Raw genomic sequence first — 26047 nt, 5'->3', positions numbered from 1 at the left:
CAGTTCCTAGGCAGTCATTGAAATTAAGAATGTGTTCTTAACGGACTTGCCTAGTTGAATAAAAAGGTATAATTTTTTTATACAAAAAATAAATAAAAAAATAATAATCGGAAATCGGATCCCAAAAATACCGATTTCCGATTGTTATGAAAACTTGAAATCGGCCCTAATTAAATCGGCCATTCCGATTAATCGGTCAACCTCTAATATAGATGCGTATCGAATTGTTCATGAAGGAGAGACACAGACATAACATACAGTGTGTGTGTGTCCATGCAACACAAACCAAAACAGTCCAGTCACTCTTTCTCTGGTCATTTTCAGTTCAGAGCGTAACCGAAAGGTCGCTGGTTTGAATCCCTGAGCCGACGAAGTGAAAAATCTATCGATGCCCCCTTGAGCAAGGCAGTTAACCATAATTGCTCCTGTAAATTGCTCTGGTTAAGAGTGTCTGCTAAATGACTAAAACGTAAATATAAAATTCAAGACATGATGGAGAGGAGCGTAACAAGGGCTGAAATACAGAGACCTACAACCAAATAGGACATACAGTGGGGCAAAAAAGTATTTAGTCAGCCACCAATTGTGCAAGTTCTCCCACTTAAAAAGATGAGAGGCCTGTACTTTTCATCATAGGTACACTTCAACTATGATGGACAAAATGAGAAAAAAAATCCAGAAAATCACATTGTAGGATTTTTTATTAATTTATTTGCAAATTATGGTGGAAAATAAGTATTTGTTCACCTACAACAAGCAAGATTTCTGGCTCTCACAGACCTGTAACTTCTTCTTTAAGAGGCTCCTCTGTCCTCCACTTGTTACCTGTATTAATGGCACCTGTTTGAACTTGTTATCAGTATAAATGACACCTGTCCACAACCTCAAACAGTCACACTCCGAACTCCACTATGGCCAAGACCAAAGAGCTTTCAAAGGACACTAGAAACAAAATTGTAGACCTGCACCAGGCTGGCAAGTCTGAATCTGCAATAGGTAAGCAGCTTGGTTTGAAGAAATCAACTGTGGGAGCAATTATTTGGAAATGGAAGACATACAAGACCACTGATAATCTCCCTCGATCTGGGGCTCCACGCAAGATCTCACCCCGTGGGATCAAAATGATCACAAGAACGGTGAGCAAAAATCCCAGAACCACACGGGGGGACCTAGTGAATGACCTGCAGAGAGCTGGGACCAAAGTAACAAAGCCTACCATCAGTAACACACTACGCCGCCAGGGACTCAAATCCTGCAGTGTCCCCCTGCTTAAGCCAGTACATGTCCAGGCCCGTTTGAAGTTTGCAAGAGAGCATTTGGATGATCCAGAAGAAGATTGGGAGAATGTCATATGGTCAGATGAAACCAAATAAATATAACTTTTTGGTAAAAACTCAATTCGTCGTGTTTGGAGGATAAAGAATGCTGAGTTGCATCCAAAGAACACCATACCTACTGTGAAGCATGGGGGTGGAAACATCATGCTTTGGGGCTGTTTTTCTGCGAAGGGACCAGGACGACTGATCCGTGTAAAGGAAAGAATGAATGGGGCCATGTATCGTGAGATTTTGAGTGAAAACCTCCTTCCATCAGCAACGGCATTGAAGATGAAACGTGGCTGGGTCTTTCAGCATGACAATGATCCCAAACACACCGCCCGGGCAACGAAGGAGTGGCTTCGTAAGAAGCATTTCAAGGTCCTGGAGTGGCCTCGTCAGTCTCCAGATCTCAACCCCATAGAAAATCTTTGGAGGGAGTTGAAAGTCTGTGTTGCCCAGCAACAGCCCCAAAACATCACTGCTCTAGAGGAGATCTGCATGGAGGAATGGGCCAAAATACCAGCAACAGTGTGTGAAAACCTTGTGAAGACTTACAGAAATGTTTGACCTCTGTTATATACCCTTTGTTGGCAATGACAAAGTATTGAGATAAACTTTTGTTATTGACCAAATACTTATTTTCCACCATAATTTGCAAATAAATTCATTAAAAATCCTACAATGTGATTTTCTGGATTTTTTTTCTAATTTTGTCTGTCATAGTTGAAGTGTACCTATGATGAAAATTACAGGCCTCTCTCATCTTTTTAAGTGGGAGAACTTGCACAATTGGTGGCTGACTAAATACTTTTTTTGCCCCACTGGAGCCCTGGGACCAGGGAAAACAGAGAGGACATAATTTCTGATGATTTCCTTCTTTATCTCACTGCAGGTTAAGCACAGCCAGGACTGTTTTGGACCAGGGGGAATTCCATCAACAACCTGAAATGTGTCTACAGTAGTGCTGTCAGAGCTAATCAGTTAACTCAAGTTAACGTTTTTTCATTTTAGTGTTAAAAGGTATTCAAAATACATTGCAAACATCCTAAATCCAGAATCTATCAAACTAAACATAGCAATGGGAGGTCAAAACAAGTTGACATTGAGGTTAAAGAACGTGTGCTTCATCGATTTAACTTATCGTTACTTTGGGCAAAATCAAGACGGCAAATATTTCTGTAATGCTTTTTGTATAAACATCTTTAAATTACAGCTCCATTTGAGCAAATTCTGAATTTGCGATGAATCATGATTAATCACAGCAAATCTTGCAATGAACTTGATCAAATGTTTTAATTGTTTGACAGCACTAGCCAATAGACTAAACAGTGTAGGCAACTTTTTGTATGAGGTTGAGTGGCATTTGAACCATTTAAGTCTTTCAGTACAGTTCAGTGTAAACTGTATGCTTCTCCCAGGTCTTGTGTCATTGGGCACTAAACCAGTCCCTTGCGTCTAAGCCATGAAGAGAAACCCTTTCTAACAGAAGACTATGTCATAAAAGGTACCGTCCCTCCCGGGTAAACTTCACCTTGTAAAGTTTTAAAAACAACACAGCTGTTAGGACATCTATCCGTCAGTCTAGCTCCACCCCTGCACTGACCTGACCTGTGTACAACTGACCCTAACAGAGGGCTCAATGGGTGGTATGCCCTATGTATGCCCAACAACCACATACAACGCTGACGCAGACGAGCACAAAGAACGCTCGCACACGCACACTGCATCTGCATATAAGATGTTATTGTTTAACTAACTATCAATCATCGTTTGCACGGACAAATTATGATGCACTATGCGCGGACTCTTAAATCCATGCCTCAGTACATCATCCACACACAGACACACAAACACACAGACACACAGACACACAGACACACAGACACACAGACACACACGCACCCCTTGTCGCCCTGTTCACAGCTCAACGGTGTTATATTTTGACTTTGTGGGACGTGTGGAATGTATAGCATTCCCATCATTTCCCACGCATTCCACCCCCACCAACCAGACACTTGCCCAAGCTTGCCCGACCCAGAACTGTCGATGCTCCGCTGCCGGGATTGGGGAATTTGTAGGGAAAACACTCCTTGTGTCCGGGAAGATTAACCGATATCCCCACTTAGTCCTTTCCAAAAACACCCCCGTGTGTGTAGATGAGGAGGTAGGCGATGTAATCTACAGGAGGAGGTGTAATCTACAGGAGGAGGTGTAATCTACAGGAGGAGGTGTAATCTACAGGAGGAGGTGTAATCTACAGGAGGAGGTGTAATCTACAGGAGGAGGTGTAATCTACAGGAGGAGGTGTAATCTACAGGAGGAGGTGTAATCTACAGGAGGAGGTGTAATCTACAGGAGGAGGTGTAATCTACAGGAGGAGGTGTAATCTACAGGAGGAGGTGTAATCTACAGGAGGAGGTGTCTCCTGACACACAGCAGATAAACTCTCTGGTTGCTGAAAGTATTCCATCTCAAAACCACAGAAGCAACAACTGACTATGTTAAAAATACAGTTGAAGTCGGAGGTTTACATACACCTTAGCCAACCACATTTAAACTCAGTAAAAATTCCCTGTCTTAGGTCAAATAGGATCACCACTTTATTTTAAGAATGTGAAATGTCAGAAATGCCACAAGGCTCCCACAATAAGTTGGGTGAATTTTGGCCCATTCCTCCTGACAGAGCTGGTGTAACTTAGTCAGGTTTGTAGGTCTCCTTGCTCACACACGCTTTTTCAGTTCTGCCCACAAATGTTCTATTGGATTGAGGTCAGGGCTTTGTGATGGCCACTCCAATACCTTGACTTTGTTGTCCTGAAGCCATTTTGCCACAACTTTGGAAGTATGCTTCAGGTCATTGTCCATTTGGAAGACCCATTTGCGACCAAACTTTAACTTCCTGACTGATGTCTTGAGATGTTGCTTCAATATATCCACATAATTCTCTTACTTCATGATACCATCTATTTTGTGAAGTGTACCAGTTCCTCTTACAGCAAAGCACCCCCAAAACATTATGCTGCCACCCCCGTGCTTCACGGTTGGGATGGTGTTCTTCGGCTTGCAAGCCTCACCCGTTTTTCTCCAAACATAAAGATTGTCATTTTGGCCAGACAGTTGTATTTTTGTTTCATCAGACCAGAGGACATTTCTCCAAAAAGTAGGATCTTTGTCCCCATGTGCAGTTGCAAACCGTAGTCTGGCTTTTCGTGGCGGTATTGGAGCAGTGGCTTCTTCCTTGCTGAGCGGCCTTTCAGGTTATGTCGATATAGGACTCGTTTTACTGTGGATATAGATACTTTTGTACCTGTTTCCTCCAACATCTTCACAGGGTCTTTTGCTGTTGTTCTGGGATTGATGTGCACTTTTCACACCAAAGTACATTCATTTCTAGGAGACAGAACGCGTCTCCTTCCTGAGTGGTATGACGGCTGCGTGGTCCCAAGGTGTTTATACTTGCGTATTATTGTTTGTACAGATGAACGTGGTACCTTCAGGTGTTTGGAAATTTCTCCCAAGGATGAACCAGACTTGTGAAGTCTTCAATTTTGCTTCTGAGGTCTTGGTTAATTTCTTTTGATTTTCCCATGATGTCAAGGAAAGAGGCACTGAATTTGAAGGTAGGCCTTGAAATACATCAACAGGTACACCACCAATTGACTCAAATGATATCAATTAGCCTATCAGAAGCTTCTAAAGCGATTCCATCATTTTCTGGAATTTTCCAAGCTGTTTAAAGGCACAGTCAACTTAGTATATGTAAACTTCTGACACACTACAGTGAATTACAGTGATACAGTGATACAGTGATACAGTGATACAGTGATACAGTGAATTACAGTGAATTATAAGTGAAATACTCTGTCTGTAAACAATTGTTGGAAAATGACTTGTGTCATTCAAAGTAGATGTCCTAACCAACTTGACAAAACTATAGTTTGTTAACAAGAAATTATCAAGTAGTTGAAAAAATTATTTGAATGACTCCAACCTAAGTGTATGTAAACTTCAGACTTCAACTGTATATATTTCCCATGCAGTCAAAATAAAGGTTGCAAGGCAAGCAATTATGAAGAAGAATCAAATCATCATGTCTAACCACAATATGAAATCAGAGGTGCAGACTACGGAAGTTTAAAAAAGTTGGCATGGAGATATATATTGCCCTGTGTAAAGTTCAATGCACACAAAAGGTCCATGGAGTGAAACTATGCAATTGTCACGCTATACTATTGAATATGCTGAATCCCCTTATGTAAAGGCAAGAGAGCACAAACACACACACACACACACACAGAATGAACAGCTGCGTTAAGATCTCTGCAGCAGCAGCTGCGTCACACTTTCGTAAACAGGTGTGTAAACCCACCTAAGACACAGACTCACGAAACCACCTAAGCCAATCTATCCAACTATCCTGAAGTGCCCAACCACAGAGTGAATGACAGCTCCATGTCACAGGTTGTCTATCTACAGTAAAACTACACCTGTGTGTCACTGACCTGTGTCTACCTGGTTCTATGTCACCTGGTTGAGAGTCCTACCTCTGAGCTTGAGACCACACTCCGCCATCTCTCCCACTATGCCTTCCGCCATCTCTCCCAAATACGAGAGACAAAAACATTAAAAAGAAGAAAAACACTCCAGGAATGGAGCTCACATTCCTCTCTCTCTCTCCTGACTGTAGTTTCTTGAACAGAGGAGAGGGAGAATAACAGAAGAATGCAGGGGAGGGGGGCCAGGGGCAGAGGGTGAGAGGGAAGGAAAGGGGGGATACTACCAATGAGAGAGAGAGGAGCAGAGAGCAAGGCAGGGCCAGGGTGTGGTGGGCAGTGCACTGTGGGATACACCGTGCTCCGCTGAAGGAACACACAGCGTTCTCTGTCTAAACCCTGTCCCAGCATGCAACAGGGGGCAGAGACCTCCCACGTTACGGAGGGAGACAGTGATGCGAGAGAGAAGAGAGAGAGAAAGAGAGAGAGAGCGATAGAGAGAGAGAGAGAGAGAGCGAGCGCGCGGAAGAGAGAGAGAAACCTGTAAACCTAACACTCACAGCTTAGACACAACATTGGAAAGAAGAGGGCCAGATAAGGTTAGAATGGAGCCGAGGACTTGGATGGGTTACCGTTTATCTGTCTAACACAACATAAGACAGCACAGCAGCCAGCAGGGCTGCTACATCTCCAACATCAAAACATGGAAGAATGTCAAATATCAGATACACAGCCACAGTCCTATCAGACACAGTGAAAGACTGCAGAAGACAGGCCGAGAAAACCTGTGCAGAAACATGGCCAAAGGGAGGGGGGGGGGGGAACATACACAAAACCCACTTTTCTGTTGTTCTCTATAGTCTAGATCCAGGGATAACCCCTACACAACGCAGTGAGAACATCCCCAGAACCAAACAGAGAAATAATGATATCTGCCATGATTGGCTGGGAGCACTTGACCATGTAGTTCAACCGTACAGAGGTGCTGGTATTGCCCTGGAGGAATGTGAAGTATATCAAAACACACACACGCGCACACACACACACGCACATGCACGCGCGCACACACACACACGCGCGCACACACACACACGCGCACACACACACACGCGCACACACACACACACGCGCACACACACACACGCGCACACACACACGCGCGCACACACACACGCGCGCACACACACGCGCACACACACGCGCACACACACACGCACACACACACACGCACACACACACACGCACACACACACACACACGGCCAGACACACAAAAACCCACACACACATGGCCAGACACACAAAAACCCACACACACACACATGGCCAGACACACACAAACCCACACATCACCATGCACAAAAAAACGCAGTGCTATTTGTTTTTACGTGATGCTGGAATAAAGTTAGTCAAAATTACACAAATTTACTTTAAAGATACTTAAACTTGCTCATCAAATTCAACCCTAAAAGTGAACATGAATATTCTGTGTGGAAAAACGTTTACTCGCTGTAGAGGAAGCCAGCAACGACTAATCTGTACTGTACTGTCGATTAGACAGAGACAGAGTGAAAGCAATTCTAGCCTCTTTACTATTAACTTTAGTTGAAACAGGAAACGAAGAGAGCTCTGCTATTTATCCTGTACTACTCACCCAGAACAAGAGACACTCTCTCCTGCTTCCTCCTCTGTCTGGAAGCACTGCGCCTTCTCCAAGGCAGCCACTTACTCAAATTCATGATGGAGAGAACATATAAGAGAGAAAGAAACGAAAACAACAAACACGGAAGAGGAAGACAAGTAGTGGCACTGGCAGTCTGAGGAAGTGGACGTTTGAGGGCTGCTTGCTGAGCATGCTGGGTATGTTTACTTGGATTGATGGTAAGGTGTACTCTTATGTCACACACACTACAGCAGGGGTGTGAGAAGAGGGCGATGGGGAGAGAGGGAGGTGAGGAAGGCACAAGGCCAGCTTGTCAAACAAGAGAAGTGTGACTTCCTGTCAAAGTGACAGATATAGTGTGTGTGTGTGTGTGTGTGTGTGTGTGTGTGTGTGTGTGTGTGTGTGTGTGTGTGTGTGTGTGTGTGTGTGTGTGTGTCAGTGTTACATCACAATTACAAAAAGGGAGAATCCTCCACTGGCCTAAACACAGCCACACAGCAGTCCCCCACCCCCCATCCTGTTACACGTGAGAGTGAGACAGCAGATCAACATGACCAAAGGTTGACTCGTAACACACATCAAGAGAGAGAAACCCTCTGATACCCCTCTCTCTCTCTTAAACCCTGTATACTACCTTTATACCGTACTGGAAACAGAGAGATGACATATGACGAAGTCTTTGACAAACATTGTTCCCTTGACTCATCCCCCCCATCGCTGCCAGAGAGAGGAGAGAAAAGAAAGTCCATTTGGCCACTAATGACTAAACCTCTCTACAATGAGGAACAACTGGACCTACATCCATCCCCTCCCACGAGAAATGAGAGGGAAAGAGAGAACAGAGAGAACAGAGAGAGGGGAGGAGGGGTTTGTTTGGTGTGTTTTGTTTTCACTCTTCCTTTCTCCCACGAGGAGGAAATGGAAAAGGATTACAAGCCTGGTCAGTCCCGTGACTAACTTCCCTCTGAGTCAGATTGCATTAGCACCACTTCCTTCCATAAAGGATCAGACCAGCTGGGGTTAGGACAGGGCTGGGCTAGACAGAACCCTAATATACAGTCTAGGACAGAACTGACTTGGGTTTGGGTTGGGTGGGGCTGGATTTGGTATGGACTGAAATAATCTGAGAACCAGAGGGACTTTCCACTGAGCTACACTCCCCTCCTTTTGTATTTGGACAGTGAAGCTAACGTTTTAAATGTGGCTCTATACTTCATCACTTTGGATTTGAGATCAAATGTTTCATATGAGGCTACAGTATAGAATGTCACCTTTATTTGAGGGTATTTTCCTACATATCTGTTATGCCGTATATAAATTAAAGCACAATGTGTATCTAGTCCCCCCATTTGAAGTTGTCATAAGTATTTGGACAAATTCACTTAGAGTGGTCCGATATTTGGTCCCATATTCCTTGCACTCAATGACTACAATCTCTTGACTACAATCTTGTTGGGTGCATTTGCAGTTTGTTTTGGGCTATGTTTTGCCTAATAGGGCACTGCATGTTTGAGATGTACTGGGCCTTACGCACTACCTTCTGTAGTGTCTTGTGGTCGAAGGCTGAGCAGTTGCCATATCAAGCAGTGGTGCAACCAGGCAGGATTATCTCGATGTTGGAGCTGTAGAACTTTTTGAGGATCTGAGGACCCATGCCAAATCTTTTCAGTCTCCTGAGGGGTAATAGGCTATTTTTGTGCTGTAAACAATTGTTGGAAAAATACTTGTGTCATGCACAAAGTAGATGCCCTCACCTGTGTGTGTGTGTGTGTGTGTGTGTGTGTGTGTGTGTGTGTATGTGGACATTAGGACTACTTTCTGCATGACACAATACATTTTTCCAACAATTGTTTCACTTATAATTCTTCACTGTATAATTCTTCACTGATAGGCTAATTGACATCATTTGAGTCAATTGGAGGTGTACCTGCGAATGTATTTCAAGGCCTACCTTCAAACTCAGTGCATCTTTGCTTGACATCATGGGAAAATTAAATGAAATCAGCCAAGACCTCAGAAAAATCATTCTAAACCTCCACAAGTCTGGTTCATTCTTGGGAGCAATTTCCAAATGCCTGAAGGTACCACGTTCATCTGAACAAACAATAGTACGCAAGTATAAACACCATGGGACCACGCAGCTGTCATACCACTCAGGAAGGAGACGCGTTCTGTCTCATAGAGATGAACGTACTGTGGTGCGAAAAGTGCAAATCAATCCCAAAACAACAGCAAAGGACCTTGTGAAGATGCTGGAGGAAACAGGTACAAAAGTATCTATATCCACAGTAAAACGAGCCCTATAGAAGCCACTGCTCGAAAACCGCCATTAAAAAGCCAGACTACAGTTTGCAACTGCACATGGAGACAAAGATCATAGTTTTCGGAGAAATGTCCTCTGGTCTGATGAAACAGAAATAGAACTGTTTGGCCATAATGACCATCGTTATGTTTGGAGGAAAAAGGGGGTGGCTTGCAAGCCGAAGAACACCATCCCGAACGGGAAGCACTGAGGGTCAGCATCATGTTGTGGGGGTGCTTTGCTGCAGGAGGGGCTGGTGCACTTAACAAAATAGATGGCATCATGAGGATGGAAAATGATGTGGATATATTAAAACAACATCTCTAGACATCAGTCAGGAAGTTAAAGCTTGGTCGCAAATGGGTTTTCCAAATGGACAATGCAAGCATATGCAAGCAATCCAAGCATACGTCCAAAGTTGTGGAAAAATGGCTTAGGGACAACAAAGTCAAGGTATTGGAGTGGCCATCACAAAGACCTGACCTCAAAAGGCGTGTGTGAGCAAGGAGGCCTACAAACCTGACTCAGTTACACCAGCTCTGTCAGGAAGAATGGGCCAAAATTCACCCAACTTATTGTGGGAAGCTTATGGAAGGCTACCTGAAACATTTGACCCAAGTTAAGACAATTTAAAGGCAATGCTACCAAATACGAATTGAGTGTATGTAAATGTCTGACCCACTGGAAATGTGATGAAAGAAATAAAAGCTGAAATAAATCACTCGCTCTACTATTATTCTGATATTTCACATTCTTAAAATAAAGTGGTGTTCCTAACTGACCTAAGACAGAGAATTTTTACTAGGATTAAATGTCAGGAATTGTGAGAAACTGAGTTTAAATGTATTTGGCTATGGTGTATGTAAACTTCCGACGTCAATTGTAAGTTTCCCTGCATTAAAGTACCCGGCCACTAGGAGCGCCGCCTCTGGATGAGCGGTTTCCTGTTTGCTTATTGCCTTATACAGCTCATTGAGTGCAGTCTTAGTGACAGAATCGGTTTGTGGTGGTAAATAGACAGCTACGAAGAATATAGATTAAAACTCTCTTGGTAAAAATTGTGGTCTACAGCTTATGAGATATTCTACCTCAGGCGAGCAAAACCTTGAGACTTCCTTACTGTTAGATTTTGGGCACCAGCTGTTGTTTACAAATATACACAGACCGCCACCCCTTGTCTTAACAGAGGCAGCTGTTCTATCTTGCAGATTGACCAAAAACCCTGCCAGCTGTGTTATCCATGTCATCTTTCAGCCACCACTCGGTGAAACATAAGATATTACAGTTACAGCAGACACGCTTCTTACTTACAGCTTCTTAGTTACAGCAGATACGCGGCAGGTAGCCTAGTGGTTAAGAGCGTTGGGCCTGTAACCAAAAGGTTGTTGGTTCGAATCCCTGAGCTGCTCCTGTAAGTCTGTGACCAACAGAAACATTTCTGTCTTCCCAGTCATGTGAAATCCATAGATTAGGGCCTAATGAATTTATTTTAATTGATTGATTTCCCTATATGAACTGTAACTCAGTAAAATCTTTGAAATTGTTGTGTGTTGCCTTTTATATCTTTGTTCATTGTAATTGTGTGAACATTCGGTAATGCTGTATACCCCAGTATGGTACAGAAACAATATGACAGTATAGTACAGTACATCTGGATACCACCCAACTCTAACACACACACACACACACACACACACACACACACACACACACACACACGCTGAGAAGGAACAGAGGAGTCAATGGTGGGGCCCACGTCTCAGAGAACTCAGGCCACAGAGACAAACACTCCATAGAAATCTCCCAGAATGCCACAGGCCCACGCCCTCGTGCTGTATGTGCTGAACTAGGGAGGAGGCCTCTGTCTCTGAGCAAAAGCCCTACTTCCACTCTTTTAATCCTTCCTTCCTTCACTCACTCTCACCATCCCAAAACCTCTCTCCCTTCATTCCTTCCTTCACTCACTCTCACCATCCCAAAACCTCTCTCCCTTCATTCCTTCCTTCACTCACTCTCACCATCCCAAAACCTCTCTCCTTCATTCCTTCCTTCACTCACTCTCACCATCCCAAAACCTCTCGCTCCTTCATTCACACTTTCCATCTGAAAGCCTCACTCACTCCTTCACTAACACACTCTTTCATTCTTTCACTCATAGCTCTATTTCGTTTTGTGTTGCACTTGCCTGCAAAGAGAAAGACACCCTAACATTAAAGATGTCAAAAAGGATTTAGGCACTCTAACACTCCCTTCTCCAACCCCTCTCCTACCCACAATGGCCTCTGATAAATGGCCACCGCAGAAACGGTTGCCAGGAAACCGCATGCACCCCCCCCCCCCCCTGCTTTCATCTCAGACAACCAGTAAAGGTGTCTCTAGTATTTGTTGTTATGCCAGTAGCCTTCTGTCTAGCTTCTCTCCACTATGTCTGTCTACTGTCAGAAATTCAAAAGACGTCCACACAGCGGCAGAAACCACAAATCACCACTGTGCCCTGAAATATTGTTCGGTGACATAATAAGAAGCTACAGTTACTTTGAAAAACACACCCATATTGGCATACACACAAGCAAATAAACACAACACACAGCGTCACACACAGGAGGAACAATCACACACAGAAATGATCTAAGTAACACACAAGGTGCTGGATGTCAGAGAATTCTTCTGAGGTGTCATGGTAACAGCTGGTCTAGCTGTGCTGCTGGTCCGTCATTACTATCCTGCCACTGCCTCCATCACACACACACACACACACACACACACACACACACACACACACACACACACACACACACACACACACACACACAGGATGAACTTAAGGTCAGTTACTTCCTGCAAGGCTGCATATCCCCCCAGACAGGTAGTAAGTTAATAATTCCCCTACACATCTTATAGCACAGAATTCCACATGGACACTTCTTTATATTGGATCCCATGTTGTATAACTCCCCATGGAGTTGAAATTGAGAGAAAGGGAGAATATTACGCACATTCCTGTGTGTGACCACCTGGGGGAAAAGGCCATACCAGGTTACTATAGTAGCACACCTCTTTCCACAAACTAGAACTAAAGGAGAGGCTAAAATGACAGGATAGGTGACAATGCCAAGTGGTCAGAGGGTTTAAGGCCAAACTAAGTCCAAAGCCAACAGCATATAGGCCAAAACATGGGATGAACAATGGGTAAAACATTAAAAGACTGGAACATTTCCCTTTGACCTCACCATTAGGTCATTGCCTTACCATAATTCTGTCCTGCGAAACAGCTAGCTCCATAAACAACAGATAACATGGTGTCAGGAGTTGATTTAGTCTGTGTTAACTGTTAAGAAACATTTATTACCAAATGTCAGAGCTGAAATGGACCATAGTAGAAAATAAGATTTTTCTCTCAGGTTGGTAAAGTATTAGAATACTGAATGTAGGAGGCAGTAGAACATGTCACTAGGTTAATATTTACTTTCTGGGCCTGAGCCTATTTTATAAAATCCCCCTCAGTCAGGGGAAGGATCAGCAGCTAGATTGGGCAGCAAAGCTTATTTCCCTAACGATCAGGACAGGGGGAGAAGGGAGCGAGGCCATAGAAGGGAGGCTACTTCTTGGGTGTGTATACTGTATGTAGGGGTGTGACAACTGGCAGACAAGGGGGGTGGGGGGATGTTTCGGCAGTGAGGGCAAGGAGGGGTAGTGGGGGCGGGGTCCCAGATGCAGGTTCTCACAGCCATCTCCTGCTGGGAGGATACAAGAGGAGAATACACACACACAGCAGCGTGAACACAACTAAACAGACACTGTGACACAGGTACAATAGGGTTTCAAGCACTACAGTTGAATACTTTCTCCCCTGGGCAGTAGGCCTACTCCCTGACAGAGGAGTTTAAATGTGTAGCATTCACACAGCCACACCCTAGGGGAATATCTTGGCCTCCGCTTCTGTCCCAAATTTCCACACACACTGAAATCCGAATGGAGCTTTCCCTCCCTTTTCCAGCTGGGTTCTGGCACTTGGAGAGCAGTGCCATCACAACACACACACGTGCACGCACACACACGTGCACGCACACACGCACGCCACCAAAATACACCACACAACCTAAACAGTAGGCCTACTGTTTAGTTTCCTACACTCTAACACATACATATGAATTCTCACACACCCTCTTGTTACCCTGATTTTGACAACAACAATGAGTCATCAAAGCAACATTAGCTAGCGAGCCTCTCCCTTTCAAAGCATTAACCCCAATGACAACACACAGACGCATGGTGCACGTCACATGAACAAACACACACACACATGCAAAAGGAGGTCGACGTTCGGTTCAGTGGCTCTGGGTCTGTGCCCCCAAATCCTTCTTAAAAAGAATGACAGGGAACATCAGCAGTCCATAAAGGCACAGGGAGGGATGAGAAACAGAGATGGGAAAGGGAACGAGGTAAGAAACAGAGATGGGAACGGGGTGAGAAACAGAGATGGGAAAGGGGTGAGAAACAGAGATGGGAAAGGGGTGAGAAACAGAGAAGGGAAAGGGGTGAGAAACAGAGAAGGGAACGGGGTGAGAAACAGAGAAGGGAACGGGGTGAGAATCAGAGAAGGGAACGGGGTGAGAAACAGAGAAGGGAACGGGGTGAGAAACAGAGAAGGGAACGGGGTGAGAAACAGAGATGGGAAAGGGGTGAGAAACAGAGATGGGAAAGGGGTGAGAAACAGAGATGGGAACGGGGTGAGAAACAGAGATGGGAACGGGGTGAGAAACAGAGATGGGAACGGGGTGAGAAACAGAGATGGGAAAGGGGTGAGAAACAGAGATGGGAAAGGGGTGAGAAACAGAGATGGGAAAGGGGTGAGAAACAGAGATGGGAAAGGGGTGAGAAACAGAGATGGGAACGGGGTGAGAAACAGAGATGGGAAAGGGGTGAGAAACAGAGATGGGAAAGGGGTGAGAAACAGAGATGGGAAAGGGAACGGGGTGAGAAACAGAGATGGGAAAGGGGTGAGAAACAGAGATGGGAAAGGGGTGAGAAACAGAGATGGGAACGGGGTGAGAAACAGAGATGGGAACGGGGTGAGAAACAGAGATGGGAAAGGGGTGAGAAACAGAGAAGGGAAAGGGGTGAGAAACAGAGAAGGGAACGGGAACGAGGTGAGAAACAGAGATGGGAAAGGGGTGAGAAACAGAGATGGGAACGGGGTGAGAAACAGAGATGGGAAAGGGGTGAGAAACAGAGATGGGAAAGGGGTGAGAAACAGAGATGGGAAAGGGGTGAGAAACAGAGATGGGAAAGGGGTGAGAAACAGAGATGGGAAAGGGGTGAGAAACAGAGATGGGAACGGGGTGAGAAACAGAGATGGGAACGGGGTGAGAAACAGAGATGGGAACGGGGTGAGAAACAGAGATGGGAAAGGGAACGGGGTGAGAAACAGAGATGGGAAATGGGTGAGAAACAGAGATGGGAAAGGGAACGAGGTGAGAAACAGATGGGAACGAGGTGAGAAACAGAGATGGGAACGAGGTGAGAAACAGAGATGGGAACGGGGTGAGAAACAGAGATGGGAAAGGGAACTAGCATAACGCAACGTTAACTATTCATGAAAATCGCAAATGAAATGAAAGAAATATATTCACTCACAAGCTTAGCCTTTTGTTAACAACACTGTCATCTCAGATTTTCAAAATATGCTTTTCAACCATCACTACACAAGCATTTGTGTAAGAGGTATTGATAGCTAGCATAGCATTAGCCTATCATTCAGCAGGCAACATTTTCACAAAAACAAGAAAAGCATTCAAATAAAATAATTTACTGTTGAAGAACTTTGGATGTTTTCAATGAGGAGACTCTCAGTTAGATAGCAAATGTTCAGTTTTTCCAAAAAGATTACTTGTGTAGGAGAAATCGCTCCGTTTTGTTCATCACGTTTGGCTAAGAAAAAAAACAGAAAATTCAGTCATTACAACGCCATAATATCGACAGAAACATGGCAAACGTTGTTTAGAATCAATCCTCAAGGTGTTTTTCACATTTCTATTTGATGATAAATCATTTGTGGCAGTTGCATTTCTCCTCTGAACCAAATGGAAAAGTGCACGCAGCAATAATTTCGACGGAGGACACCAAGCGGACACCTGGTAAATGTTGTCTCTTATGGTCAATCTTCCAATGATATGCCTACAAATATGTCACAATGCTGCAGACACCTTGGGGAAACGACAGAAAGTGTATGCTCATTCCTGGCGCATTCACGGCCATATAAGGAGACATTGGAACACAGCGCCTTCAGAATCTGGGCTATTTCCTGTTTGAAATTTCATCATGGTTTCGCCTGTAGCATAAGTTCTGTGGCACTCACATATAATATCTTTGCAGTTTTGGAAACGTCAGAGTGTTTTCTTTCCAAATCTGTCAATTATATGCATAGTCGAGCATCTTTTCGTGACAAAATATCTTGTTTAAAACGGGAACGTTTTTTTAACCAAAAATTAAAAGAGCACCCCCTAAATCGAAGAAGTTAACTAGTCTCTCAAAGCACTTCATAATGACAGAAGTGAGTGCTAAGGGGCGATAGTCATTTAGTTCAGTTACCTTTGCCTTCTTGGGTACAGGAACAATGGTGTTCATCTTGAAGCATGTGGGAACAGCAGACTGGGATAGGGAGAGATTGAATATGTCCGTAAACACACCAGCCAGCTGGTCTGCACATGCTCTGAGGACGCGGCTTGGGATGCCGTCTGGGCCGGCAGCCTTACGAGGGTTAACACGTTTAAATGTCTTACTCATGTCGGCCACGGAGGAGAGCCCACAGTCCTTGGTAGCTGGCCAAGGTGGTACTGTATTATCCTCAAAGCGGGCAAAGAAGGTGTTTAGTTTGTCTGGAAGCAAGACGTCAGTGTCCGTGACGTGGATGGTTTTCCTTTTGTAGTCCGTGATTGTCTGTAGACCCTGCCACATACTTCTCGTGTCTAAGCCGTTGAATTGCGACTCCACTTTGTCTCTATACTGACATTTCGCTTGTTTGATTGCTTTGCGGAGGGAGTAACTACACTGTTTGTATTCGGCCATATTCCCAGTCAATTTTCAAATGCCACCATCTATCCACGGTTTCTGGTTAGTAAGGTTTTAATAGTCACAGTGGGTACAACATCTCCTATGCACTTCCTTATGAACTCACTCACTGAATCAGCATATAAAATCGATATTATTCTCTGACACTACCCGGAACATATCCCGGTACGTGTGATCAAAACAATCTTTAAGCGTGGATTCTGATTGGTCAGACCAGCATTGAATAGTCCTTGTCATGGGGTGCATCCTGTTTGAGTTTCTGCCTATAGGAAGGGAGGAGCAAAATGGAATTGTGGTCAGATTTGCCGAAGGGAGGGTGGGGGAGGGCATCTCGGAAGTTAGAGTAGCAGTGATCCAGAATTTTCCATCACGAGTGTTACAATCAATATGCTGATAGAATTTTGGTAGCCTTGTTCTCAAATTTGTTTTGTTGAAATCCCCAGCTACAATAAATGCAGCCTCAGGATATGTGATTTCCAGCTTGCATAAAGTCCAGTGAAGTTCCTTGAGGGCCGTCATGGTGTCGGCTTAACATTTTGCGTGTAGGGGCAGTATTTTCATTTTTGGCTAAAAAAACGTACCCATTTGAAACTGCCCATTTCTCAGGCCCGGAAACTAGAACATGCATATAATTGTCTGATTAGGATAGAAAACACTCTAAAGTTTCCAAAACGGTCAAAATTTTGTCTGTGAGTATAACAGAACTGATATTGCAGGTGAAAACCTGAGGAAAATCCAATCAGGAAGTGCCTCTTATTTTGAAACCTCTCTATTCTTATGCATGCCTATCCTCAATTTAAAGGGATATCAACCAGATTCCCTTTTCTAAAAATGAGCGAGAAAAATGAGCGAGAAAGATCACATTGCGTAAGTGGATAGGTGGGGGCTCTCATAGTGAGTTTTGCGCAACAGAGTAAAGCGGCCATTGTTTCTCCCTGTCCTATTGAAAAACCTACACTCCCGGTTGATATGTTATCAAATATATATATTTTAAAAACAACCTGACAATTGATTATAAAAACCGTTTGACATGTTTCTGTGGACATTATGGATATTATTTGGAATTTTCATCTGTGTTGTCGTGACCGCTATTTCCTGTGGATTTCTGAACATAACACGACAAACAAACTGAGGTATTTTGGATATAAAAATAATCTTTATGGAACAAAAGGAACATTTGTGGTGTAACTGGGAGTCTTGTGAGTGAAAACATCCGAAGATCAAAGGTAAACGATTAATTTGATTGCTTTTCTGATTTTCGTGACCAAGCTACCTGATGCTAAGTGTCCTTAATGTTTTGTCATGCGATCAATAAACTTACACAAACGCTTGGATTGCTTTCGCTGTAAAGCGTAATTTCTAAATCTGAGACGACAAGTGGATTAACAAAAGGCTAAGCTGTGTTTTGCAATATTGCACTTGTGATTTCATGAATATGAATATTTTTAGTAATATTATTTGACTGGGGCGCTATGCTATTCAGAGGTTGCTGATGACAATTATCCCGCTTAAGGGATGGGTAGCGTCAAGAAGTTAAGCGGGCATATACACGGCTGTGTAAAGGTTTTCTGTAGGCGAAGGAGAGTCGGACCAAAATGCAGCGTGTAGATTGCGATCCATGTTTAACCTGTTGAAACTCTAGGGGTGCTATTTCATTTTTGGATGAAAAACGTTCCCGTTTTAAACAAGATATTTTGTCACAAAAAGATGCTCGACTATGCATATAATTGATAGCTTTCGAAAGAAAACACTCTGACGTGTCCAGAACTACCAAGATATTTTCTGTGCGTGCCCTAGAACGTGAGCTTCAGGCAAAACCAAGATGAGACGGCATCCAGGAAATGAGCAGGATTTTTGAGGCTCCGTTTTCCATTGTCTCCTTATATGGCTGTGAATGCGAGAGGAGTAAGTCTGCCCTTTCTGTCGTTTCCCCAAGGTGTCTGCAGCATTGTGACGTATTTGTAGGCATATCATTGGAAGATTGACCATAAGAGACCACATTTACCAGGTGTCCGCCCGGTGTCCTGCGCCGAAATTGGTGCGCAAAAGTCAGCTGCAAGTATTTTTCCATGGAATTTAGAGAAGAATGCAAGCTTCCACGAACGATATATCAATGAAGAGATATGTGAAAAAACACCTTGAGGATTGATTCCAAACAACGTTTGCCATGTTTCGGTCGATATTATGAAGTTAATTCGGAAAAAGTTTGACGTTGTAGGTGACTGAATTTTCGGTTCGTTTCGGTAGCCAAATGCGATGTACAAAACGGAACGATTTCTCATACACACAGACGCTTTCAGGGAAAACTGCGCATTTGGTATGTAACTGAGAGTCTCCTCATAGAAAACATCCGAAGCTCTTCAAAAGGTAAATGATTTTATTTATTTGGTTATCTGGTTTTTGTGAAAATGTTGCGTGCTAAATGCTACTCAAAATGCTAAGCTAGCTTAGCATACTCTTACACAAATTAGTCAATTTCTATGGTTCAAAAGCATATTTTGAAAATCTGAGATGACAGTGTTGTTAAGAAAAATCTAAGCTTGAGAGCAGACGCATTATTTTCATTTTATTTGCGATTTTCAGAAATCGTTAACGTTGCGTTATGCTAATGAGCCTGAGGCTTTAGTCACGATCCCGGATCCGGGATGGGGAGTTTCAACAGGTTAATCAAAAAACGTAACACGAATCTAAATACAAATACTACAAAAAACAAGAGCGTAATGAACGTAACGAAAAACCGAAACAGCCTATACTTATGAAAACTAACACAGCGACAGGAACAAGGACACTAAGGACAATCAGCCACAAAACACACAAAGAATATGGCTACCTAAATATGGTTCCCAATCAGAGACAACGATAATCACCTGACTCTGATTGAGAACCGCCTCAGGCAGCCAATGACTATGCTATACACCCCACACAACCCCAAGACGAAACACACCACAAATAAACCCATGTCACACCCTGGCCTGACCCAATAAATGAAGATAAACATAATAAATATAGACCAGGGCCTGACAGAACCCCCCCCCCCTAAGGTGCGGACTCCCGGACGTACATCAAAACAATAGGGAGGGTCCGGGTGGGCGTCTGTCCATGGTGGCGGCTCCGGCGCGGGACGTGGAACCCACTCTATAAATGTCTTTGTCCCCCCTCCTAGCGTCCTAGGATAGTCCACCTTCGCCGCCGACCATGGCCTAGTAGTCCTCACCCAGAATCCCACTGGACTGAGGGGCAGCTGGGACAGAGGGGCAGCTCGGGACAGAGGGGCAGCTCGGGACAGAGGGGCAGCTCGGGACAGAGGGGCAGCTCGGCACTGAGAGGAAGCCCAGCACTGAGAGGAAGCCCAGCCAGGTATTTGGATCCGGCAGATCCTGGCTGAACTGGCAGATCCTGGCTGACTGGCGGATCCGGAAGAGTCTGGCTGACTGGCGGATCCGGAAGAGTCTGGCTGACTGGCGGATCCGGAAGAGTCTGGCTGACTGGCGGATCCGGAAGAGTCTGGCTGACTGGCGGATCCGGAAGAGTCTGGCTGACTGGCGGATCCGGAAGAGTCTGGCTGACTGGCGGATCCGGAAGAGTGGCTGACTGGCGGATCCGGAAGAGTCTGGCTGACTGGCGGATCCGGAAGAGTCTGGCTGACTAGCGGATCCGGAAGAGTCTGGCTGACTGGCGGATCCGGAAGAGTCTGGCTGACTGGCGGATCCGGAAGATTCTGGCTGACTGGCGGATCCGGAAGAGTCTGGCTGACTGGCGGATCCGGAAGAGTCTGGCTGACTGGCGGATCCGGAAGAGTCTGGCTGACTGGCGGATCCGGAAGAGTCTGGCTGACTGGCGGATCCGGAAGAGTCTGGCTGACTGGCGGATCCGGAAGAGTCTGGCTGACTGGCGGATCCGGAAGAGTCTGGCTGACTGGCAGATCTGGCTGCTCCATGCTGACTGGCGGCTCTGGCTGCTCCATGTAGACTGACAGCTCTGGCGGCTTCTTGCAGACTGGCAGCTCCATGCAGACTGACAGCTCCTTGCAGACTGACAGCTCCTTGCAGACTGACAGCTCCATGCAGACTGACAGCTCCTTGCAGACTGACAGCTCCGGCTGCTCCATGCAGACTGACAGCTCCATGCAGACTGGCAGCTCCGGCTGTTCCATGAAGACTGACAGCTCTGGCTGCTCCATGTAGACTGACAGCTCTGGCTGCTCCAAGCAGACTGACAGCTCGGGCTGCGCTCAACAGGCGGGAGACTCCAGCAGCGCTGTAGAGGAGGAAGGCTCCGACAGCGCTGAACAGGCGGGAGGCTCCGGCAGCGCAGGAGAGGCGAGGCGCACTGTAGGCCTGATGCGTGTTGCTGGCACTGGTGGTACTGGGCCGAGGACACGCACAGGAAGCCTGGTGCGGGGAGATGCCACCGAAGGGCTGGTGTGTGGATGTGGCACAGGATGGGCTAGACCGTGAAGGCGTACTGGAGATCTTGAGAGCAGTGTTGGCACAGGACGTGCAAGGCTAGGGATGTGCACAGGAGGCCTGGTGCGTGAGGCTGGCACCAACTTCACCAGCCGACTTAACACGCACCTCAGGACGAGTATGGAGCGCTGACCCAGGTGCCATCAAATCCCTGACACGTTCCGTCGGGCAAATTCCATGCAAAAAGCACCAACACAGCAACTCCCTCATTTCTCTCTCCTCCAATTTCCCCATTAACTCCTTCACAGTCTCTGCTTTGCTCACCTCCAACACCGGTTCTGGTCTCCTCCTTGGCTCCTCACGATAAACAGGGAGAGTGGGCTCAGGTCTGACTCCTGACTCTGCCACACTCTCCCTGAGCCCCCCCCCAAGAAATTTTTGGGGCTGACTCTCGGGCTTTCATCCGCGTCGCCGCGCTGCCTCCTCATACCAGCGTCTCTCAGCTCTCGCGGCCTCCAGTTCTTCTTTGGGGCGGCAATATTCAGCTCTCGCGGCCTCCAGTTCTTCTTTGGGGCGGCAATATTCTCCAGGCTGATCCCAGGGTCCTTCTCCGAACAATTCGTCCTCCCATGTCCATACCTCTCTTTGCTGCACCTGCCTGTTGACACGTTGCTTGGTCCGTTTGTGGTGGGTGATTCTGTAACGGTTTTCTGTAGGCGAAGGAGAGTCGGACCAAAATGCAGCGTGTAGATTGCGATCCATGTTTAATCAAGAAACGTAACACGAATCTAAATACAAATACTACAAAAAACAAGAGCGTAATGAACGTAACGAAAAACCGAAACAGCCTATACTTATGAAAACTAACACAGCGACAGGAACAAGGACACTAAGGACAATCACCCACAAAACACACAAAGAATATGGCTACCTAAATATGGTTCCCAATCAGAGACAACGATAATCACCTGACTCTGATTGAGAACCGCCTCAGGCAGCCAATGACTATGCTATACACCCACACAACCCCAAGACGAAACACACCACAAATAAACCCATGTCACACCCTGGCCTGACCCAATAAATGAAGATAAACATAATAAATATAGACCAGGGCGTGACAGGCTGTGACAATTCTCTTGGGAAATAATACGGTCGGCATTTGATTGTGAGGAATTCTAGGTCAGGTGAACAAAAGGACTTGAGTTCCTGTACATTGTTACAATTACACTATGAGATATTAGTCATGAAACATACGCACCACACCAGTCCTTCTTCTTCCCAGAGAGATGGTTATTTCTGTCAGCACGACGCACAAAGAATATCGGTGGCTGTACTGACTCCGACAGCATATGCCGAGAGAGCCATGTTACAGCCCCTGATTTCCGTCTGGAAAGCAACCCCTGCCCTAATTTTGTCAACCTTGCTATCTAGAGAATGGAGCGAGTAATATAATCGGAAGCGGTGGGTGGTGTGAGCGCCTCCAAAGTGACTGACCATAAGGCCTCTCTGTCAACCTCTTCTGCGGTGACACTGTTTTGGGAAGCCTCTGGAATCAGTTCCAATACCCTGGGTGGTTCGGACAAAGGATCCGCTTGGGGAAAGTCGTATTACTGGTCGTAGTGCTGGTAAGTTGACGTCGCTCTGATATCCAATAGTTCTTCCCGGCTGTATGTAATAACACTTAAGATTTTCTGGCCTAACAATGTAAGAATGATGAATTCATTAAAAAAACAAATAATGCAAAGTTTCCTTAGGACTAGTAGCGAGATGGCCCTCTCTGTTGGCGCCATCTTGTAACCACACAAACACACACAGTGTATGTTATGTGTGTGTGTGTGTGTGTGTGTGTGTGTGTGTGTGTGTGTGTGTGTGTGTGTGTGTGTGTGTGTGTGTGACAGAGAGACAATGTGCATCTCTCCTTTCATGAATGATTCGATAGCATCTAGAAACAAGGGCTCCGATACCTTACAGGAACGATACGTTATAGCTTGAAACGAGTCAGTGCAATTAGTTTTGATTAGTGTAACGAATTCATGAGATTCCGTACAATATTTTTTTTGCATGAACACATTCATTTTCTTTTTTAAATTAATATTTGCTGCTAATAGGAGCTCAGAAGCTGTGCACAGGGGCATTGTCATGCTGAAACAGGAAAGGGCCTTCCCCAAACTGTTGCAACAAAGTTGTAAGCACAGAATCGTGTACAATGTCATTGTATGCTGTAGTGTTAAGATTTCCCTTCACTGCAACTATGGGGCTTAGCCCGGTCCATGAAAAACTGCCCCAGACCATTATTTATTCTCCACCAAACTTTACAGTTGGCACTATGCATTCGGGCAGGTAGCGTTCTCCTGGCATCCGCCAGACCCAGATTATTCCGATGGACTGCCAGATGGTGAAGCATGATTCGTCACCAGAGAACACATTTCCACTGATCCAGAGTCCAATGGCGGCGAGCTTTACGCCTCTCCAGTAGACGCTTGGCATTGCGCATGGTGATCTTAGGCTTGTATGTGGCTGCTCGGCCATGGACACCCATTTCATAAAGCACCCGACGAACAGTTATTGTGCTAACGTTGCTTCCAGAGGTAGTTTGGAACTCGGGGACAGATTTTTTTTTATTACACGTTACGCGCTTCAGCACTCGGCAGTCCCGTTCTGTGAGCTTGTGTGGCCTGCCACTTCCCGGCTGACCCGTTGTTGCTCCTAGACATTTCCACTTCACAATAATAACACAGTTGACCGGGGAAGCTCGAGCAGGGCAGAAATTTAATTAACTGACTTGTTGGAAAGGTGGCATCGAAATGTGGCAACGGTTCCACGTTGAAAGTCACTGAGCTCTTCAGTAAGGCCATTTTACAGGCAATATTTGTCTATGGAGATTTGCATGGCAGGGTGTCCAAATTTGAAGGGGTGTCAACATAGTTTGGTATATATAGTGTGTCTGTTTCCCCCAGTGTGTCCAATACCATTGTCCCTGGCTATACAGCTGGCTGGGTTTGTGAAGCGAAGTACACCTTGTATATCTGGAGTTGAACGGTGCACACTATGCTGCTGAGGTTGTGTTGAAAAGTGCTCCCGGTAATGTTTCTAATGACTTGGACCTCGTAACTTGTTCCAGATCAGAAACAGACAGCCTTTAAAACAGAACCTTATAACACTATAATCCATGTCTATCTGTATCTCTGTGTTCATGTCTCTCTCTCTTGGACTTGCAGACAACAGGGTCGGTGCGGCATAAGGAGGTATTGTGGCATCGATATATTAATCATTAAGGGAAAGGAATGATGTGTGATGACACAGACTCAATAAAGCATAAACACACCCTCTGGTTCATCCCTGACACATTCCACTGGCTGCAACAATGACATGATCAACTAGTCTATCAAGCTAGTTGTAAAGGTAAAAGTGAGTACGCACTTACACACACACACCTCAAATCACAAACAATGTAGAGGAGAAATATACATTTCAGGTAGCGAGAGCGGGAGGTAGAAGCGAGTACCCGGAGCACTCTAGCTGTGTTTGAATACTCATACTAACTACACTAACCGTACTATTTGTGACATAAATTGAATATGTAGTATGCTTATTAGTCATAGTATGGATATACAGTTGAAGTAGGAAGTTTACATACACTTATGTTGGAGTCACTAAAACTTGTTTTTCAACCACACCACAAATTTCTTGTTAACAAACTATAGCTTTGGCAAGTCGGTTAGGACATCTACTTTCTGCATGACAAAAATAATTTTTACAACAATTGTTTACAGATATATTATTTCACTATATCACAATTCCAGTGGGTCAGAAGTTTACATACACTAAGTTGACTGTGCCTTTAAACAGCTTGGAAAATTCCAGAAAATGATGTCATGGCTTTAGAAGCTTCTGGTAGGCTAATTGACATCATTTGAGTCAGTTGGAGGTGTACCTGTGGATGTATTTATTTCGGTCGGTACACGCAATTGACTGAGTGAGACATGAAGGGGAAAGGAAATTTAGGGTACAGAACTGTGTGATGATTGGCTCGGTTTATTTTTTGTTGTGTCCCGCAAATGCACATGTACAAATGGAACACTAGAGCCAAAGCACATTAATGTTGTCTTCAAGACAACCTTTCAACCAAATAGTTTTATATTATTTTTTAAATATATATATATATATATATATATATATATATATATATGTTTTATATTATTATTTTATATATTTGAACAAAATGTGATCTCTGATTAAAGATGGATTTTTGATGTCCATTCAGTACCTATATCCATCCCTATTAACCAGCTTTTCCAGCACACTGGTCTCAAATGACACACAGGGAACGTGTTCAGGTATTCACAGGACATGTAAGTGACTGAGACGTACGGGCGATGGGGGGGGGGGGGTCAAACTAAAGTCTACGTCTACTCTGATAAACAACAGCTCTATTCCCTTGGGTCATTTGCGCTTTGACCTTTCCCAGCAGACAGGCTGTGTCGTCAGCAGGAGGGGCAGAGCAGGAGGTAGTCAGGTAGAGAATAGTGCTCCATCCTGATAATTACACATTTAATCATTGAATAAAAAAACATGGCTTTCTTCTGTGCATTCTCCATTGAGAGCTGATGGCTGGTGCTACTAGGCTCGGTCTCTCTGTCTCTCCCCCCCCCTCCTCTCTCTCCTGGTCCGGTGGGTTTACATAACACTTGAGGCTGGAAGACATGAGACCGGTCTGGCCCCCTTCGTTGCATGGGGGGGAGAGAGAGAAGAGGTGAGAGTAAGAGAGAGAGAAGAAAGAGAGAGCAAGAG

General features: G+C 44.9%; 1 protein-coding gene across 7 annotated transcripts in view; it reads right to left on the bottom strand.

Annotated features, from left to right (window-relative positions):
• The window catches only part of utrn (utrophin), a 339503-nt gene that overhangs the window by 304478 nt on the left and 8978 nt on the right, over window positions 1-26047 (bottom strand). For 5 of the 7 annotated variants that reach the window (XM_064991300.1, XM_064991305.1, XM_064991303.1 and 2 more), the window contains exon 1: window positions 7466-7574. The exons of 1 other annotated variant lie outside the window; for it this stretch is intronic. In XM_064991300.1, coding sequence (XP_064847372.1) covers window positions 7466-7550 — 85 coding nt within the window. In that variant the 5' untranslated portion in view covers window positions 7551-7574. Of the gene's footprint in view, window positions 1-5863; window positions 6012-7465; window positions 7575-26047 lie in introns of those variants that run through there. One more of the 7 variants, XM_064991304.1, reaches the window with a different exon arrangement.

Source organism: Oncorhynchus masou, chromosome 16, assembly GCF_036934945.1.
Source record: "Oncorhynchus masou masou isolate Uvic2021 chromosome 16, UVic_Omas_1.1, whole genome shotgun sequence".
Taxonomy (NCBI): domain Eukaryota; kingdom Metazoa; phylum Chordata; class Actinopteri; order Salmoniformes; family Salmonidae; genus Oncorhynchus; species Oncorhynchus masou.
The sequence above is the reverse complement of the archived record's forward strand: the minus strand, read 5'-3'. Positions and strand labels throughout refer to the sequence as shown.